Source organism: Struthio camelus, chromosome 1 (assembly GCF_040807025.1).
Source record: "Struthio camelus isolate bStrCam1 chromosome 1, bStrCam1.hap1, whole genome shotgun sequence".
NCBI lineage: Eukaryota > Metazoa > Chordata > Aves > Struthioniformes > Struthionidae > Struthio > Struthio camelus.
Window position 1 is genome coordinate 45,311,998 of NC_090942.1, and position 22,094 is coordinate 45,334,091.

The following is a 22,094-nucleotide window of genomic DNA, read 5'->3' on the forward strand; positions in this document are numbered from 1 at the left end:
AGCAAAACAATGATATGGTCAGGCGGCACAGGAAATCACCCTGCTGCCTGTAGGATCACGGCATTAACTAGGAAAGCTGTCCGGAGTGAGGCATAGGAGAAGAGGCATACCAGGCGTGTATCACCACTGACAGAAAGGAGACAAATTTGGTAAATGGGAGCAGGCAAATGACCTGTGACTGTGAGGCACAGCCAAGGCACACCAGTGCCAGCATCATCCTAAACACAGGAAGGTCTGGTCTTTTCTTTTTTCTTTTTTTAGTCACTTTCCAAATTACACTCCAAAGTGAATGTTATTTAAAACTAATAGTATGATTTCAAATACAGGCATACTCGCCATTTCAGTTATTCTGGTACCATATACTAACATCTTCACATGCAAGAGATTTTTTTTCCCTATAAACATACGTACATGCACAAAATAGAGTCATTAATGTCTCCAAAGCAAAAGCAAATAATCGCTTTTTCACCTTTGTTAAGTAGGTATTACTTTCATCAAAAAACTTCATCTTTTTAAAGAAATGTCTTTTTTTTCCCCATTCAAAATGCAAACAAATTAGAAGAAAACAGTAGCCTGACCCATACCATGTTTAATTTTGGAGCTAAAGCTTGGGTTGATATGCAAGCTAAAAGCACCTCTTTATACTTGGGTGACAAGAGTAACAAAGAGTTACAAGTACCCTGGGAATACTAGGAAAGACAAGAGCTGGAAAATGAATTTGTTTCCAAGACTCTTGCCCCCATGTTCCATGATACGCATTATGCACTTGGGTAAGACTGGAAGAACAGATGACTTCTGGAAGAAAAGATTGCTTTGTGATACCATTGCTTTAGGAAGGTAAAAATACTTCTGATGGAAATTTCAGTTTTAAGAATCACTGTTGTATCTCCCCTCAATAGCTATTAAAGTGTAAACTGAAATTAACAACCTAGGGGGAAAAAAATGAAACATTTCTTTTAAATAATTATGTAACCTAGATTCTCCCCCACCACTTTATGGGAAACATACTTTAACACCTTTCACAAAGGGCTAGAATCTCAGTACCTCTGAGACGATCAATAACAGTCCTCTAGGATTACTACACAAAAGCCAAATAGTCCACACTAAATCCAAGCTCTAGAGCTTGAAGTTAAAAAATTTACCTAAGAACTTCACCTACACTCGCAATTAAAAAATAATAATAAACTACAGCTCACAAAGCTGTTGCATTAAGTCCATTAATAAAATTAATGTATTAATAAAATACATATCGAGACACAGTAAGCAGGGGAGGACACCACCCTTCGAAGACAGTTAATTACAAAGTCAAGTTTTATTTAGGAAGTAGCTACTTAGGAATCTGGAAGACACTCAAACTTTGTTCTACTAAATTTTGTGAGTTGCAAACAACTAGATAGGCTGCAGATAACGTTTTGCTAAGTATTCCTTATCTCAGCAGTAGAAACAGGGGCATATGTTTACATACGAACCTTGCCCCAGTTCATAATATCTGGAAACAAGTTTGCAAAGTCATTAGGGATATAATTAACTTTAAGTACTTGCTGAACCTGAAGGTCACTAGAACAGTGGCAAGCACAAGGCAGGACAGCAAAGTGGCTGCTGGACTGATTCAGGTCACTAAGAACTGCTTACTGAAGTCTGTCGCAAAAACTCTCTAGAGAAAATAAGAAGATTTCTAGTGCAAATAAAGAGGGGTACCTTCCAACTATCTAGAATACTAAACAATATTCTCTAACTGCTAATAAGTGAAGAGAGCCCCCCCCCCCCCCAAAGTCTTACTGAATAAAGGTTCAACATGCTGTGTAGGCATTTAAAAATACACATTTTCAGTCTGGCCTCCTAGGGGATCAAGACTCCATTGTTAGTGGTGGTACCAACAAATGGGACCACTAGTTTGTATGGTACCCCAGCAGTTTGTAGCTAATTATCAGTTTTCAGCCAGAGCCACTTCTCCCCCCTTCCTCGCCCCCGAGATGGAATGATAATGTGCAGCCAAAGACAGAGGAAGTGTCACTATGTTCACAGCAGCTGTGCAATCAATCACTGGGCGTGGGGCGGGGTGGGGTGGGGCAGGCACACACACACACACACACACACACACCCGCCCCACAGCTCACAGGACATAAAAGTAAATTTAAGAAGTTATGAATCTTTGCAATATATATCTTCAATTGCCTTCTCTTACTTTCAGAATTACATCACTGATTTGTTTATATCAAGTCTTCATACACTTTTAAATGTACATCTTTGTAAATCCTTCAAGTTACTAATACAAAAACATCAACAGATCTGCCCAAATAACTATTTTTTTTTGTTAAATGGGGCTTGAAAACTTAAAAATTAAAACAATTTGAAAGAGCAGTATTAAAATTTTAAGTTAAAGCACACTACAACTATAATACTTGATTCTTTTGATCCTTTCTATTGGTTTGACTACAAAGGAATTTCTACTTGTTTAAATAATCACCACAGAAGAGTTGCAGTTACTCAAATTAAATTCTTAACGGGATGTTATAATTCACTCAGTCAGAAATAGAAATGCTACCTCAAACTTCTTAGCCCTTCTAAAAGTTGGTTTGTTTTTTTTTTTTAAACCTACAGCAAAAATAATACTTGAGGGCAAGCAAAGCTGTAACTACCTGCATACACCACATATCGAGAGAAAATCATAGCTTGTATGTGACAGTCGCATTCTTACAGGGTGTTATTCGTCAACATTTCAAAAAAATAGATTAAATAAAGCCTTTTTTAAAAAAATCCTTAAATTAAACAAAGCAGAAGCAAATACTATACCACTAGGCTAACACTGTGCCAAATTCTGTTGCGGCATGTAGTATGAATATCCCCAGTGCAATTAGGCAAGTTTCAAGGTAAACGTGAAGTTAGGTGAACGTGAGCCAACAGCTAACACCCACCGCTCCATTCCTCTCCTGCGTGCCCTGGTACTGTCACATTCACATTTAAACACATTATTTACAAAAACAAACAACAGATACATTTATTGATAAAGAAATGTCACACATCACAATTTCACTTCTTTGAAATACATGTTGTAACACCTGTAAGTATTATTTTGCCAGGACTAAAAAAAAAGTACACAACATCAGGCAGGTCACTCATCGACCTAACAGTACAGAAGAATTCTGCTTGGCCAGACGAGGGACATCTGACATGTCTCAAACGGCTACCAACCAACGTGCAGAAGACGGGGCTTTTCACACCAAAAGGGATCTATCTGCTCATTCTTTTTAGTCACCACCTCTAGAGGATTTCCTTTGTTCCCCTTTCTCCATAGTGAAATATTCCTGCAGTTGTGTTTTTTCCCTCCGAATATACCACAAGATGTACTAAAGAAGAAAATAAAGGATCCATGCCAAACACGGGAAGCAAAACTGTACAAATTTCACCGGGCCAAGAATACTTTGTCTTGAATAATTTTAAGACTGATTTGGAAGAAATTAAAGAACTTCAAAAATAATTAAGTTACTTTCATAGATAACTCTCATTTAGGCACTTTCCAAAACCCCATGTTATGCTGTCAGTTAACCTAAAAATCCAGGTTTCCATTATGCCATTTAAATTAACATGAAATCATAATAAAACTTTCACAATTAAACACTGCCATTCTGGCACAGGCATTCTTAAAGTTCTGTTTCTTTGCAAATTCCAGAAGATATTTACATCTTTCTCACAAAAACAAAGCTACAGCACCTTCTAAATAGTAATGTTCACCCTAACAGCAGTACGACCAACTAGCAGCTACACAAAATACCAAGTTAAATAAGGCAATTTGAGATTCCTTACAAAAAGCACATGATTATTTTTCCTGAAATACAATACAACACTTAGAGCCAACTAATACCAACAAGAGATATAAGATAGAATATAGGCTTTCTTCTTGCACATCACTGATGCAATTGTGAGTTCTTTCCTCTGGTGTACATCACAAGATAGAAACTAACATACATTAAATTAACATTAATTTGAAATACAACAGTTAAGAATTTCAGGTGGCTGGAGATATTTTTAAAAAAATATGAATACAAAATAATAGCTGGGAAATAAATGACCAAATGATTTTAATATACTGCCATTTCTTCTCAATTTTCATTGATCTAATCCAGATTTCAGCACCTTTTGTTTAAATTACAGACTAATTTGAAAAGCTTTTTTTTTTTTTTTTTAAATACATCCTTTGATATTGTAGGAGTTCTTCCAGAAAGCAGCAAATCCAGCTTGTTCTGATTCTCCCTCTTTACCCTGTGAGAGCTTTGTTATGAAAGGCAGCTTGCAGTATGCCAGAGATGAAAAAAATTGCTTATTTGCTCATGAACAGAAGAAATTTTCCCCCAAGCACACAACGCTTCAAATAACATACATATATAAAAATATAATTATGTTTATGAAGACAACACTCCAAACTGTACCAACACTGCACATAAGTCTGTACATAGCAGGCTGTCCTTAGCCTCCAATGTAACTCACACATCTAGGGAAGCAGAATAATTAGAATCGCATCTGCTTTCACTGCTGGTGTGCAGGAGCGTAGAAGAAAACAGCAAAGGTAACGGTATCTGGTTAGTCTTAGTCCTTTTGTATTCCAAGAAAGCAATGAAAAAAAGCCAAAAATAAGCTCTAGAAATACTTGCACATAGGTGGCTACCTAAACATTAGCAGTGCAAAGACTGATCAGTAAAAATTCCTACCTGTAGTATAAGAGGAGCAACTAAAGCCTACATATTTTACAGTACCCATATAGAGGAAAGACATAGAAGGGGTGGCACAGAAATGTTTAGGTGGAGGTAAACCATCAGTCAGAAGAAGAAAATAGGAAACAAAGAGCTATAGAGGCAAACATATGCTAAACCTATATACAGAAAAGAACAACGAGCCGGAGCCAGGTTATGCCAGGATGAATGCAACACAAGATCTTTGACAGAAAAGAAATATAAAGTGAAACAAACAAAATAGTTTTGAAGCACATGTCAAATGCTAATCTCACCATACACATTAGGGACAAGTGTTCCACCTCTTTATTTGTTGTTAAATTTTGTCAAAGACTTCAAAATACTTTTTATGCTGATTAGTTAAAAGCTGGTGATTTTTCAAGCCTGAGCATATGAACTGTAACAGTAAGTGCTTTCAAATTTAACACAATTTCCTAAACAAAATAAAGCTAAAAAGAAGGAAGACTTCAATCCCCAGAGAATGAAGAAAAATTTTAAGCTACCAGACCAGCATGTTTTGAAGCCTGACATTCTCCAAAAATATTAGAAATTAAGAAATGAAACATTAAGTCTGACCAAAAAACCACAGTTTTTCAACCACAAACAACTGGTTTTCCAATTTTCTTTTCAAGAAAGACTGTTTTTATCTAAAACTGATGATACTTCTCTCCCCTCATCCCCAACTGTGTATATGGGAGGGGACCACAAGCCTGCACCCTACAGCGTAGAAATAAAGGTTACATTTGAAAAATATTTTGTGGGTTGACAGGCCCCTGCAGAAGAGTACAGTAAATCTACCGCATGTCATCTATGTACTCAGGATGCTTTCCAGCATCGAGTCTCCAGCACTTGGACTGATTTAAGAAAGCGTCATCAAGGCGACTATTTGAGATTGCTTTACATAGATTGAAAAGGAGAGAGAATAACAGCATGCAGGTAGGGAAGGAGGAGGAAAAAGGAGAAATCATGCTACTGCCCTCTTTCCTCAGTTTATTTCCTTACCAATGAAAGAGGCCGTCACATAGCTAGCTCACCTTCCCTCCTGCCTTGTGTCAGGAGTAGCATCGTTTAATTTGGCTACAGTAGGCACCACAGATTCTGATTTTTAACTGCTTTCTTTCTATTTCAATAGAAATTATGATCATGGAACTAAATCAGCAATCTTATTTTCCTCTAATAGGCACACGTTGGCATTGATATCAAAAAAATTTCAAGCATGATCAACTCTGAAAAAACTGTTTACTGCACTGAAACAGAAATAAGCATTAATCATTACATCACAAAATTTATCTTCTTGCTTAGAATCACATTATGCAATAATAACATAACCAAATCTCTGTATTAAGCAACACTGTTGTAATGTAGCTTTTTGCATCATCCAGTAGTAGCGAACTCAATCTGACACCTCTTTAGGGGAGTATCAGCAGTCTGTAATTCATAGCAGTTGTTGACCTCTATCTGTCCAGTCAGCCTTGAGCTTCCTTGAAAACACATTTCTTCCAAGGGAAACTCTTGCTCTATATTAATACTCATTAAGCAGTGCCTCATCTGTAATCAAGGGGTGTCAACTAATTCTTTTTTCATGCTTTTCCCCTGTCATCATACTTGATGTTCATAAATAAAAATGAATTTTTAAATCTTAATATCTGAGTTGTATCCAAACAACTCACTCTCATCACTACATAGCCTCTTATCTCTACAGACATGACACTGTCTTTACATGGATTTTAGAAGAATTCAAGCAGCTTTTATCCTGTCTCAGTAAGGCATAATAAGACTAGAAAAATACACACAGACAGGATCACTTCCACTGAAATGACGTAAATCAGTATATGCCACAAAACACAGAGCTGCAAGAAGAGAGAAGTAGGTGTATAAGTTGTTTCCGTGTTGTTAGAAAGTCTACTGTAGGCTGCAGAATAAGGTCAAATTCACAATAGAGAAGAAAGCTTATGTAAAAGCTGAAATAAAATAAAAAATGAGATGCACAGGCATAACAACTTAACATCATATGTGTCTTCTCCTGGAAAATACAACAATGCTCAAAAACAGCTTTACTGTGAATTAAATTATCTTTATATAACTAAATAAATACTATATTTAATATTTAGCAACACTAATAACTCCACAGATTCCATAGTTTAAGAAGAAATCATCATCTCCTCTCTGTACAACAGTTGTTTAAAATTAATCTATGAGGCCCTCAGAAGTGACAATATGGTACATTTACCAAGTATTTGTTCAGTTCAAAACCTGGTTGCTAATGTATCTAAAGCTGCCTCTTATGTCCCAGTCATACCTGGAAAACAGGAGACAATAGATAGCAAAGGATAGTTACAGGTCATCATCCAGGGATCTGACATGCAATGTTTCTCAGGTGACTACCCCAGCTCCAAGGCTTGTCTTCTCTTCTACATGGATCACTCAGGTGCTCATACTTAACTTGAGAATTCATAGGCAATATCTCTACTATACATTGTCCTCAGGATACGTATAAAACAAATCCAGAGATCTTTCCTATGCACATCACATCTCAAAGAAGGATACATATATATATATATATATTTTTTTTTTAAGCATGAGCTGCCCTTTTGAATCTTACTCTTCAGCCAAAACTTAAGGGTCATCTGAACTTCACATTGAGTATCAGTCCCCTGACTTCCTGTATCAGTCCCCTGACTTCCTGTTAGATCCAAAGAGTGGATGAAGCATATTGAAAGAAAAAAGGTACTTTCCACCAAATCCAACAATGAAGTCCTTAAGAGCATGCATCTGAATTAAAAAGCTATTCAGTTTGTAAAAATCTATTAGATTTGCTCTCTGAAGAACAGAAGTGCAAGATACTTCCTAACCAACATCTAGGGCCACAAGCGGAGATGAACACAGTAACTCAATCTGAAGGCTGCTATAGAGGACACACTGTTATTGGGCATACTGGAGTGACCAGCTTTCCTAGACTCCCTCAATTAAACAAACACACATCAAATAGGTCCTGTAATTTCCCCTAACCCATCAACCTTATCTTATGGTGTGCTTCTGCCAGTTGTCTTTTATCTGACTTTTGGATCACAGCTACACAGTAGAAAAGATTAAACTCTACGACACAACAACATGATTTAAAAAAGGAATTTCACCATCAATCTAAACAACTTAGTGTTTCATTATTCCTAGGAGTTATTTCTAGGTTCATACTTGCAGCAAAAACATGTTGAATATAGTACATTGCCACAGTACAGTTTTACAAAAGAAAATGCCAACCGATACAAACTCACCAATCTCTAAGTTTCTCCATTCTCTTCTCTAATGAAATTTAGTTTTAAACTTGCAAATGTGTAATATAACTTTGGAGGAGGAACTTATGTTCCTGATAAAGGAAAAACTTTGATTTTTAAAAAAAAGCGACCACCATATTAACATATTTTCTCTCCTAGCCCCAGGAACCTATCTTATTCTTCTGACCAGGAGAAGACCATTGTGGTCTTGCAATATTTTAAAACTTGCTTTTTTAAGTATTCTTCCTGAAAGAAGCAAAGCAGCAAATAGAAAGGGGTTACCTGAAACAATCCTCCAAAGCCTTCAGTGACCTTTTCACGGCTCTCAAAACAAACATTCCATCTTTACCAGTGGCAACTTGTAAGGAGTCAGTCCTCCTTCTAGAAAAATTGTTCTTTGGCTGGCAATAAATCTTCTTTTCCAACTTTTATTTTGCCACATGATTATTTTTGCAATATATCTTTCTGAAGGCTTTTTCTTATTTTCCGAGTGGGTTTCATCAAGTTTCATGTTTGGTCTTTTTTTCCTTTTATTTCTACTCTTCCCGTAAACCTTTCCTTGCAGCGTTTCAAGTAACATCTCGTATTTTGACAAAAGCTTTCATTCGCCTTGTAATGCTTCTACCTGTCCAAACTCTGTATCAATTTGCCTAATATTTTATATCAGGTCACCAATTTCACTTTGTCATTCACAAATCTGAACTTCTGATCATCCTCCAAAGACCCACTTCTGCATGTGTCACCAGTGACACCGCTTCATCCTCAGTGAGTTAAATCCACAACTGGAAACAAAGCTAAAGGAGACGGGAGCCACCTGCAACATTTTTAATCGATCGACTTTGCCTAAATTATCCCTTGCTCCTCTAGGATTACAATTGGTTAAGGCAGAATAAGTTAAAGAGCTCCAGTAAGAGCTTCAGATGATGAAGTTATCAACATTTGAAGGCAAATCAATTAGGAAAAACTTTTGCAATCTATTTCCTGGCACTGCCACCCTCAGCCAGGCACAAAAACATCCAAGAGCACCAAGAGGCTTAGGTTCACAAGGGGAGAGACCTAGCAGGGCTCTACCTCCAAGCAGCCCCCCTTCCTCCACCAGCCGGCTCCTGATCCCAGGTACAAGCTACATCTGAAAAGCAGCTCAGATTTTTTATGCCTGCACATCTATGCCAACGGCTGCTGGCAAGTCAGACTGGCTCACTGATCCAAAAGTGAATAATCCCTCCAAACCCCCTGAAGGCTAGGCTTGCACTAACAGTCACTACAGCGTTGTGCGATTCTTAGATAATTCAAGAGAGGGGGAGCTGGTGGAAGAGAAAGAAAGAAGCAGAGGAGGGAATGACTGCCTGTTTCTGCAGTAGTCCCAAGTTAGATCACACTATTTTGAAACTGCACTGAATCCCCCTTTTGACATTGGCTCTATTTTGCAGTGCTTCAGTTGCTGCTACATGAGCAGTGTACCCATCATTGTAACAGGGGCAGGAATAACCACACGGAGCCCCGCAAACCCCTGGCTAGACAATCAGAGAGCGCTTCAACTAAACTCTGTTTCACTGAATATCTCTGCATCCAGCTACAGGTTTGCAGGATGTCACTCAGTCTTAACGGGCTGTTACTAAAATAGAGAGATCTTAGGACAATGGCTAGCTGAGGTCTTGGCAAACAAGTTTGTCCAGGTTTGCTTACAGGTGGCTGGACTCGGGCAAAACAGATAGGTGTCAGCAGCAAGACCATAGTAACACCAACGCTTTTTAAAGTGAGCTTTATGTTGCTGGGAAAGGAGAAGAGACAACATAGGGAACTTTGGGCAGGAAGGGAAGAGGGTGAGCTGGATTTTAGAGGAGCAGGGATAGTCAAGCCGCTGTTCTCTTTTCAGAACTACCTTTTCAGAATGAGCTGAGTGAGGAGGTTCTGAGCCTAAGAAATACATCACACTCAAACTGTTTGTAATCTTATCCCTCAACCTTTAAAACTTGTTAAATAAAGATGTGTTAAATACAGATGTGTTAAATAAAGATGTGTAAAACTTGTTAAATAGAAGCTGTGCTAAGTCTTGGGATCTGTAACTATGCATATCAAACATAAAAGCAACCATATTAAGTCAGACCAAAGGTCTATTCAGTCATCTAGCCTGTCTCCAAAAGTTGCCGTGAGCACATCTCCAAGGAGAATGAAAATGGCACAAATGCATGCTACTCCTGTAATACCTTTCCAGTTTCCAACTATTTTCAAGAACTTCCTGAATGAGATCTGGTTTGTACGTATTTTATTACCCTCAATGAACATATCCTCCTTGAACTTGTCTAGCTATCCCTTGAACTCATGTGAAGCTTTAGTATTTACAGCAACATTTGGCAAACTTCCTCAGATGTATTACCCACTGCATGAAGAACCACATCTTTTGGTTCTGAATACAGCTCGATTAGTTCAGTTTGACGTTCCTAGTTCTCGGACTGCGAGAACAAACAATCCCTATCCACCAACTCCATGCAATCCTTGATTTTATAGACCTCTGCTACCTCTCTCCAGCATTTCTTTCCTACTTTGGCCTTACTCAGTTGCTCTTCCTGCAGAAACCATTTCATGCTTTGGATCATCCTTGTTGTTTTTTTACTGACTTTTTCCACTTCTATTATATGCTTCAAGCAATGAGGAGGCCAAAACTGTACACGGTGTTCAAGATATGAGCAAATCATGGATTTACTCAGTAACTTAGTGTTCTGCGTCTCCCCTCTCTCTCTCTCATTATAGTTCTTAACAACCGATTAGCTCTTTTTCTGACAAATGAATATCTTAGAAGCTGCAAAACTTGACTGCATTTTCAGGAAAGAGTACTTTAAACCTCCCATGACAGTCTGGGAAGCAAGGAGTGGATCAGTTGAACTTGTGATGCAGTTCCAATGAAGAAATACTAGAAACTTCTTGGCAGTAATGCCCTTAGAAACAAAAAAAATTGCAGGGACATTTTTGGACCAGACTATCCAGACTACAAAGGCATGATTCACCTATGCATTCAGTTGCTGAACTTCATACCATCAGTTCAGCAGAGACTAGAAGGAAAGAAACAGCTGTAACTTTGTACGGTGCTGGAAACAATTTTGATCAACTTCAAAGTGTTAGGAGCACTTGGAGAAAATTATGCAGCATTTTCAAAATGCTAACTATCAAGTAGAAATTATTAGTCATTAAGGAAGCATAGCAATTCAGCGCTGGGAAACAGATACTTTTAAGAAATTAAAATAAATGACCACAGAAGTCTGCAGCCAGTGGCTGTCATTATTGATAGGGAACACGCTTAATCATACATTTCAGTAAGACCACAGCAGTTTTGCTTCATCAGTTTGAGTTTTAGCATTTCAGGAAAGAAATTTCATGGACTTCAGAGAAAGATGGATTCAAACTAAGCGCAAACTGGAAAAAGGATACTGTTAACCAAATAAACACTTCTTTCAAACAATTTGACAACAAGAAAGGAAAGAGAAGTGTATTAAAGAATTGTTTATTCTAGCCCTGTACATCATGTTGGACCACGTTCCTCAATCCAAGAAGTATATGCTATTTATGAAGTTTCTAATACAGCAAAACAACTTTCTTAGTAAACTCTTTAGCTGGTACTCCTATCATTCATTCTAGATGGTATTGAATATGAAAATCTCTATCTTGCTTCTAAAGACTTTTTTTTTTTTTTTTTAAACAGAAGAGTAAACTGTTAGATGAAATATTAACTCAATTGAACTTTTTGTTATTTTTGGAAAATGCTTTTCTGGTATTTGTTGGAAGATGCATGTTCTTCCATTTTGGTGAAAACGAAAAGGATTGTATTAAAGTAGTAAAATTATTAATAGCCTCTGAATTTTCACAAGCAGGCTCAAAAGACATTAGCTACAAGGCCACAATTAGGCATGGTACAAAGTCAGCCCAGAGGAAAGTATGTTTTTACCACAAACTTTTTGTTTTGCCAAAGAAAAAAGATTTCTGCCATTTCAAATTTATTTTTACAATCAATCTTGGTACAATACAAAGCATCAATAAAAGAGTTAGCATTTTAAAATTCTGTTAAATGCCATTTTGCACTATTTTTCCTTTTTTTTTTTTTTTTTTTTGCTTTTTTGCTTTCTACAGAGAAATTTGTTTATTCCCAGAAACTGAAATAACATATAGCTTTTAAGCTCCAGAGGAATATTATCACATAAAATGATTTCATGATAGCCACCCAACTAGTTTTACAAGATTTGTTAATGCTTCAGTAAATTTAAGGTCCTGCCCCAAAAAATAACATCTTAAAAAATATACACGCAAAACTGCTGCTTAGTTCCTCCTGAATTAAAACGTGCTTTCACATAATTACAACTTTTCAAAATATTTGATTCTAATGTTTGAATTTATGCTAACACATTGGAAAAAAGCTCCTTCATGTAAAGTCTTCTGTATATGCAAAAAACGGGGAAAATAATGAAAACAGAACATCCACCTGTTCTGGCAACACTGAAGAATTGTCATTTAAAACTTCTGCATACTACAAGTATTTGTAAGTTAATTCACGTGATCATAAAGTAGAAGAACACTAACACTTAAGTGGGCAATTCTTAAACGGAAGTATTCCAAGAATTTCCAGTAAGCTGAAGCACTCTCAGCATTTACAAATCTCAGAAACAACAACAGAGAAAAGGAACAGTTGCCTTCCATGGTGGAGTTCTTGCTTGTACAGCATAAGCCTCCATCTGCAACTAGCTGATGTTTTATTTCTTAATACTACATTTTACTTCTCTGCTTTGCATCAAGCGGGTTTCTACAAGGGCATCTTTTTTTTTTTTTTTTAAACTGGAAGATGCATTTTTTTTTTTAAAGGAGATAGCAAATGCATTCAAGGGAAGGAGGCTGTTCCAAAGGAGCAGATAACTGAAACGAGACAAGAGATGTTGCTGGGAGAAGAGGCTGTAGGACTTGAGCACAGAACAGGGGGTGACAAGGACAGACAGACCTGCAGTGAGAATCCACTGGCTGGACAATGAAGCTAATGAAAACAAAGAAAGTCCCCAGCTATCAGGGGCCATGCTACAAATTCACTCAGCCCTTCAGCAATGTGACCATACCGCAGGACCAGTGCCAAAATGGGGCTGAAATGATGAAAGATGACAAGCTATTAGCTGTAGTTATTTCAGAACTATATATACACAAACTTCATGGTTTACCCAAGAGCAAAAGCTCCCTTCCATGAACCAGAAAATTTAATGCTAGAAATAAAACATATCAGATTGGGCCACAGACACACACACATAAACACACACTCTTGTATGCTTTCCAAGGCGGCTGCATTCTCACCGAGGCAGATGTTGGACCCAGTGAATACTATGGGGGGGGAAAGGGGGATTCAAACTTCTGACTTCTGGCAATTTCTTATATTATTCTCTTCCCCCAATTTTGCCTTAGTTGCAAATTTTGCTGTCAATTTTGTAAATTATCTGAAGCTGAGATCCTGGAAAAGTACTTAGGAGAAAATCTCAGCTTTATGGGCTGCAATAGATATAAATATTGCTCCACTCAGGTCAGGTTACTCTTCTCTTGTTATATCTGGAAATCTGTTTCAATAGCTCATCCTCAAAACTCCTTGCACTCTATAAACACTGTTCTTCCAACAGCTTAGATGTCCTACAAAATTAGCTTCCTCACCACTTCATTCTGTGAGTAGGGAAAAAAGGAACAGGATTATAATCCAATAATCTTGTTTCTTTAACATATATCTAGAGAAAGTATGTAGTCCTGCCAAAGACAGAGAGGTAAACAAAAAAAAAAAAAAACAAAAAAAACAGATGACAGGCTTCAAGGACATTACAGATTTGAAATATTCAAGTCAATATGCAAAAATTTTCTTGTGGACAAGGGAATACATCTTCCTTTCTTCCCTGAACATCTGTCTGCATTAGGCTGCCATGCCAAAAAAAAAAACAAAAAACAAAAAAAAGTTCTTAAGTGAACCACCTACCCTGGAAAAATGTAGGTGTTTTACTTCTACTAAACTGAAGAAAGGCTTATATTACCTCAGCATGCAGGGAAATTCTCAGCACAGTATGACCAACAAGTAAACTCTTTCATCATGCACACAACACAGATTATAATGTGAAACATCTGCACTGGGTAAAAAGGCACACTACAGAAGTTAACAATGACATAATGTCCTGGTTATAAAAAAAGACGTACAAAGCACTTCTTCCCTTGAACATCAAAAACAAAACTTTCCCACTGAAGACAATACATAAAACAGTCTCCAGAACTCTTCTTTCTCGTAAGATTCAAACAATCCTATCTTTCATGCTCACAGGACAGATTGCCAATTAACCATCCCCTAAACTTGTAATTTCAATGTCAGAACACTGAAATTGTTATACTAACACAATTTGATGACAAAATACTGCCTTATATTTCTCCAAGTCTTACATTGCATCAGATAGCACACTCAGTTACAGTAGAATTAGTGAAAGTTCTGTTTACTGTTGGAAAGATACTACTGCCCTCTCTGCTACAAGAGCAGCATGCTGAACATCTGAAAGTCTACAAATAGACAGTAAAAATAATACATGCCACACATTTTCTCTAATCAATCATTACTTCAAATCAAGACAGACCACCTCTGGAAATTTTTGATTTTAGCATATCTTCAGCAGCCCACAACAAGCTTCAAGAATAACACCCACAGAATTCAGTACTGAGTAAGAGTTAACTAATACCATAACAGGCATCTAACTTCAAATGGAAGGTTTTGTTCCATAGCCAAAACAATTAGCCGAAGTCACTAATTTATGCTACACCTGAAAAACAGAATATCAAGACTGCAAATAAAATCACAAAAATCAATTTCCCACATATAGATCTAACCCTGGACAATGTTTCAGGCTACTAATAAAATGTTAATCTAAACTTCCTCCCCCCAACCATAACAATCTCTCTACAGAAGAAAATAATTAAAAAAAAAAATCTGACAGTCATGAAGAACAATCTTAAATGTTTATATAGTATAACGACAGAAGATCCCGCGTAAAAGAGCTAAAAAGAGAAAATGCAATGCACAAACAGCTATACACACTTCATAACTGAAATACAATATAAAAAGCATTCTCTCTCCCTACTTGCCCCAAAAGCACCTAAAAAGACAATTTATGTATGCCATCTCCTTCTGACGCCCCTCCAACAACGTATTAGCAAAATGCACGTGTATTAAATATAGAGGAAAAAGCCTTACTCTGCTATATCAAGATATCCACAGGAAGCAGCTGCATGTAGAGGTATCCAGCCTTCATTATCTGGTTGATTAATATTTGCTCCATTTTCCACCAGAAATTTCACCATATCTACGTTATCATCTATACAAGCCTATAAGGAAAGAAAGATTTAAGAAATGAGTTCATATTAAAGTTGTTCTTCCAACACTGTGTATTTTTAAGAAACATCTTCAGGAAAAAAAAAAAAAAGATGAGCATTTTCAGGTATGATGAGGAAGCATGGTTTGTTGGGATCTGACTGGAGAACAGGATAAGTTTGAGAGAAAAGCAGTAGCTATGCCAGGTTTGTCAAAAAAAAAAAAAAAAACTGAAACAAAAGAATCCAAACGAGTTTAACAAAGCCAACAAACATGATTTCCTCAGATAAATTTGTTCTGTTTCTCAGTAGAGCCATTTACAGTTGTCACTGTAGCCTTGCTCTCCAGTTCCTTTTACGAAGTCCCCAGACCCTGCTCCATGCTAGGCCCAGCTTAGTCAGCTGAGATGATATTTCAGTTACCAACGTTCTGGCTATACCACACGGTAGTGTTTTCACCAAGAGAGGGGCAACAGTTTTGAAACCAATACCCTAACAGGGCTTTAATTATGATGCTGTTGAGGCTAAGGAGTACGGATGGGGATGCTGAGTTGCATTTCGACGACACCTTGCTGTTTTCTACTACCCAGTACTCTATACCACCATACATCTTTAATCACTGCTGTTTGTAAGCTTACTTGGGTATCAACTTGGCACACGGCAAAGATAGTATCTTTTGTGCGCACACTATATAGTGTCTTTCTGAATTACCAAGCAAACAATATTGCAGATGCAGAACTACTGTCGCTCTCCAGCTCTCCATCTTGCCTGGCTCCTATTTTGCCTTTCTTCTCCCAGTTTGAGTATTTTTCTCACAGGGTGCTCAGTGGGTTTTCTTGCCACCTTCCATACTGCTGCCCTTAAAAGGGCAGAGTATAACACAGAGAAAAGTCCCTCTGCATTTCAGGACAGAGGACTCGGAACAGCTAGACCCCACAAGACCGGTATTTATTTTTTAGCTTAATAAAGCAACAATACTACAGAGTCAGAAGGTTGATACAGGAACTTATATTGCCAAGCTTCTAAATCCTTCTACAGAATTATTTCTCTACTAAAAAACACAGTACAAATTTTACTTTTTAGAATACTTCCACAGAAATAAAGACTGAAAATTATATACCACTTCATTACTGCAGAGATCTCAGCTTTCCTTATTTAAGCAACTGTGCCTTCCAAGAAGGATTCTGAGATCTTCCTCCCTTCTGATATTTCTATGGTCATTTCTGCAGTGCTGAGGCAACAGTTACAACATAAGAGAGACATGTGGCTGCCCTGTTTAACCAGCCAAATAAAAGCAGCAAGAAATTATCCCTCTCTGACCCCACTTGCTTTCATAAGGTATGAAGTTAGGGCTTTGTTTAGAATGTGACACAGAACTGTTTTAACAACGAGTCCAATTCCGACTTGTTCATCCATAAACTTTCGGCGGTACTGCAACGAACCCTGAAGCACACAGCTCACACTGTTTTTCAATTAAAAACAAAAATATAAGCTTTTGGGTGAAAACGTTACTAAACCTAAGTCACTTTCCTACCTTGTCAGGTAGTCTTGATAACTGCCTTTTTCCAGGACATTTTTTAATTGCATAATTATTTTTAGTTATATCCTTCCCTCAAATCAAAGGCAATTATTTTAATAATCTGATTTATTAACATATTCCAAAGACTATTAGCCGCTCAAGTATATGATCTTTAATGTTTTCAACGTATCAGTGTACAATACTTATCACAGTAAAACATCCTTCAACAACAGAACTGTCTCTTTGCAAGTCGTCGTTGTTACTCAAGCAAAAAGTAACTAATCGTATGATGTCATAACTCAATTCAAGATTAGAAGAAATTCAAGAAACAAAGATGTTTACACTTAACAGAAACATTAACTTAGCTTTTTTTTCCATACGTGTAGTACATCTAGTTTTTCTAGCAAAACTCCAACTTGCCTGACCACTGAGATCTTACTTATCATATCTGCCAATTTACTATAAGGAAAATAGATTAATATTTGTGTGAGAAAACTTTTAAGTTTTCTGAGCATTTTTAAATATAGACCTTTTAATGCTGCTCTTCAATATGCTGCATACTCCAGTATGTTGCAGTCCCCCAAAACGCATCACCTGTGAAAAAGGTCATCTTAAAATTGATTAGTAATATTTTAAAAGGGAAAAAAAAGAAAGAAAAAGGTCAGACCATCTGGTTGTGACACAAGCCATCTACAGAGCAAACCTTGCCCATTTTTCAAGTATACATAAGAAAAAACTGGCAAGACATACTCAAAAATACTGTTGCTAAGTGAATCAAAAGCTTACATATGCAGCACATAAAAAGACATATGACTAAGTGGCTAAAAATATTTGACCAAATTCGGGCAGTTTATTGTGCCATATACGGCAAGAATTAGGAGAGCTCAAACACACTTCTAAGGTATTATCAGATATTATCTTTGCTTTTCATGAATGTATATAATCATATGTATTAAGACAATACAAGAATAACCACCATTTACTTGTAGATGCAAATAGGAAAGTACTGACATCAGTGGTGATCACATTTGAGAGATTTAAATATGTTCCTCATAACCAATTATACCATCTGAGCAATTGTTACAACAGTTTTATTAAAGGATAACAGCAGCCAGAGAAGCTCAAACGGATAAAATGGAAGACTGCTGTACAATTTAACAACGTATCGCCTTTGAGTTTCTTTGCACAAAAACTTATTTTAAAATTGTCAAGTACGAGGCTTTTTAAAAAAAGGAAACAGTCTGTGACCTCCAAAAAAGTTATTAGCTGTCTTAGGGTGAAGAAAAGGAAATGCAATTGATCCTGTTGCTGAAGGACATTATATATACGTCCTATTGCCCCTTGCCCTCTTTCCCCCTTTAGCATCATAGGCTATTTGATTGACCTTGCCACTCTCACCACTCATCGTGTAAAAGACCTTTGATTATCAGCAAGTACCTTAAGTCAGAAAGCCAAAAAATAAACATTATAAAATAAATTTTATCTCATTGTTTCTCCGTTTCCCCTCTCATTATCACTGTGTTATCTTCCTATTCACTTCTAAAAAGCAGTATTTATCAAGTGCCAGAAGCGTCTCTATTGCTGGAGCCTGACAACTTACCCCAAAAGGAAAGCTTTTCACATCTGCATGATAAACTGAAAGGAACAGTCTCAGAAAAGTCTGTCCTAAATCTCAGTATGCTGCATCCTGAAAACTATGATACAGGAAAAAACAACATACGTACAATATGTAAATAACAAAAGTTATTTACGAGTGCACTGATATCATAATGAACTTGAAAGATAAATTCCCATGCATGTGTCCATCAGTCTCTCTGCAGGACAGCTACAGGCCCTCCTCCACCCCCGCGACCGCTACAGCCCCTCCGGTACCAACCATCCTTTCTGTGCTCTCACCTGCCCTGCCCCAGCCTCTCCCTTCCGGATCCTGGGCTCCCACCCGCGGCCTCAGTTCCCACTTGGTCAACTGACAGGTCACCTGGAGGCTCGGTCCAAATGCTGCCTCACCACCCAATTAGCAGAGGTTGCACACCAGCCAGCTCACAGGGCTTGCAGAAAGTAACAGGAGCCTGCGCTGAAGCCTCTTCTGCCCAAGCACTGGTTTGTGTCTCCCCAGCCCAGGGCCCAGTATCCGCAGAACCCAGCCGAAACGGAGCATTTCTGAGGCATCCACTACCCTGTCAAATTCGATGGAAATTAGCCAGCAGGCTCCCAACTGAACAAGAGCTGGACACAGCAATCATGTAAACATTGTTCCCTTATGCCTAATTGTCCTACTTTCTAAATCAGTTTCTTAAAAGCAGTAAAACAAAGCAAGGATGGTAATACAAAGTCTGGTTACCTTTTCCGACATGAGCAGACATTAAACCCCAAAGAAAAAGTATTAAGGCCCAGTAAATAAAGCTGCTTTCTATTTCTCCAATAACCTGAAGTTTGGGCTGCAAAGAACGGCAAAGAGCTACAGCACGCTGCTCCCACACAAACCCTAGGTAAGTCCCAACTTGTCCTGGAAACAAAATGGCTATGTTTAGTGAAACAAAATTTTAAAATTTCCCCAGAAATACTTTCTGATCACTCAGTAAGATTAGACAGAGGCTTGCTGAACACGCGAGATCTTTAACTGTATTCATCATGACTGCATATCCCAATGTAAGCAGTATGTGTTCTAGCTGCCTCTGTCGCCACTATCAGGTGTTAAGTACATAGGTGAAGGGTGGACTCGAGTTAGTAAGTAACCTTAAAAATAAATAGTTTCAAAACAGATATCTAGAGTGTTTGGTACCTCAGTGAGTAATGACCTAAAGAATTCAGTAGACTACTCCTCCCCACAAGAAACGAAAAACAAGTCTACATTGGAAATGGACAAGCAGACAGTTAAACAGACTGTCTCATATACATGGAGTGAAACTATACCACATATATCTTATTTGAGCTACAATTTTTTCTTCAATAAGGATATCTAATGAAGTTTCAGTTTGATTTTTTTTACTGCTGTTTTCTAGATAAGGACTAAAAAAGCTATGTTTTACTGTCACCTGATCACTGTCCTTACCTATTCCACAAATTAGTATTTTTTGCCTCTAAGAAGAAAATAAATTCTACAAGTTTAACCTCTATCATCACATTTTGGTTTTCTTTGTCTTCAGTAAACAGAGAAGTCAAAAAATATAACAGAATAATATATTAGGGATGAAGCAAGTCAACCATGAGCTACAGTACATTCCTTCTACATTAAAACAATTCCCACTATATCACATTAAGACCCACTTGATCTCTGTCATGTTCTCTCATTGATGCAGTCCCAGCAATGTACCAGAAATAATCATCTTAGCACAAAAGTATAAGACTGGAAATCCTGATACCCAAGTATAATCCAACCGAGTCAAACTGTCATCTGGAAAAATCCACTTCTTTGCTTTTTTTCTTAGAATGAATACTAAACGTCATCTAGAATAAATACTAATGTCACATACAGATTAGAAAGGCAAGGAAGAGATGCTATTGTCATCATGATTACTTACCCTCGACCAGAAGAAATCCGTGCTCTCAACTCACAACGGTAACAAAACAGCTAAATCTTAATTAAAACATCAGAATTATCATACTGACATGCAAAAAGTCAGACAAGCAAACTGCTGGCTCTCCTTGTTTACTTGAGTTCAGTTCCATTGATAAGGGAGGAACAAGTTTTCCTGTAATGACAATTCTGGTAGAGAAAGAGAAAACAGAAGAAAGGAGAAAGATCTCATACAGTGGCCTACAGACTAGCTTATCCCTTTCTTTAATTTATCTAGTGAAGGAAGTCCAATGTAACTAAGCAGAACATCTTTGTACCCATAATACAAAGTCTTCAAAATTTGAATGGACTTTGCATTCCTTCAAGATTGTTTCAAGTTCTGTTTTCTATAGACTATAAAATTCCTCCCCTTCAGCAGCAGCAACTTTCAAATTTACACCAAGACAGAAAAATGGAATTAAATTCAGTAACAAAGATACTCAACTCTTCAGTTTTTCCTGTACCTAACATAACCTCATCCATACCATTTCATACAGAAACATCAAGGCCAGAAATTCAAGAACAGCTGTCCAAATAACTTTTGGGAAAAGATGAAGAGACAAAGTCAGTTGCTTACCACTATTCCCAACTGATGAAAGGTAAAAGAACACAGGACCAAATACTCAGGCACATATAATCAACTTGGATGGAGGCCCTTCTAAAAGGAAACATGAACGTTCTCTCATAAAGTTCTTTTTGTGCTAACTTCATGTGATAGCATTATCAGGTAAAAGGCCATTTCTTAAACGAGCATCACCTCCTGGAGCAAAACTAAAAACGAAGATTAAGGGTAACCGAGAATTAAATTAAGGGAAAGTATGCATATCTAGCAGCAGAGCCGGTTGAAAGAGGTTCCTGTCCTCTTTTCAACCTCAATTACATGTTCCCTCTGCCACCACATACCACACTTATAGCTATGCCAACATTCTTTGATGAACTTCATGTGAAATGATCAGAAACACAATTAGAATTTATAATAAAATATGAAAGAGGACAGCAGTAAACTATTATAAAAGCAGAATATTTTGGTTTTGCTTTATTAAAATATTTCTTATGTTCAGGAGAAGCTGTGTTCTGAAATTCATCTTCATGTCCTATTTCCACTGTCAGAGAAACAAAATTTTGTTCCACTGTGAAATTTCACCCATCAGAAACCTTGTGCTAAAGTTTCTTCTTTCAAACTGGCATTTTTCAAAGACAAAACATTTCTCAATTTCTTTTACCACTCTCGCTTTTAAATTTACAACACATTTTAGCCTACTTTCTCTTTTACACAGACTTCCTAAGGAAATTACATTACTCACTGTGTCTATCTGGCTGTCCTCCCTCCCTCAGCAATTTCAATTGCAACTGAAAAAGGAAGAGACATCGCAGAAAATTAAATTCTCTTCCTTTCATGAAAATCATCAGATAGTTCTAGGATGCGTCCCCCGAGTTAATGCTGCCACTGAGAAATTCCAGGGTGAACTCGAGTACCGGTTATCCCCGGGCCTTCTTGCTGGCCTGCCAGCGAGCTCAGCATAGCCAGATAAGTATCATTTTGAAAAGCAGTCGCAGACTTGTAATGCTTTCTTGCCATCATGAGGGAAGGTTTTTATTAGGACAGAGGAAATTAGGCTTCACTAATTACACCATTTATGAAACATCTCTTGTTCATTTACTGCATT

The 22,094-nt window shown here is 37.4% G+C and overlaps 1 protein-coding gene across 4 annotated transcripts in view; it reads right to left on the bottom strand.

The window, feature by feature from the left end:
* PPP1R12A (protein phosphatase 1 regulatory subunit 12A) overlaps positions 1-22,094 on the bottom strand; it is a 134,505-nt gene that overhangs the window by 72,936 nt on the left and 39,475 nt on the right. For 3 of the 4 annotated variants that reach the window (XM_068936358.1, XM_068936359.1, XM_068936361.1), the window contains exon 2: positions 15,237-15,367. The exons of the other annotated variant lie outside the window; for it this stretch is intronic. In XM_068936358.1, coding sequence (XP_068792459.1) covers positions 15,237-15,367 — 131 coding nt within the window. The remainder of the gene's footprint in view (positions 1-15,236; positions 15,368-22,094) is intronic. 4 annotated transcript variants of the gene reach the window in all.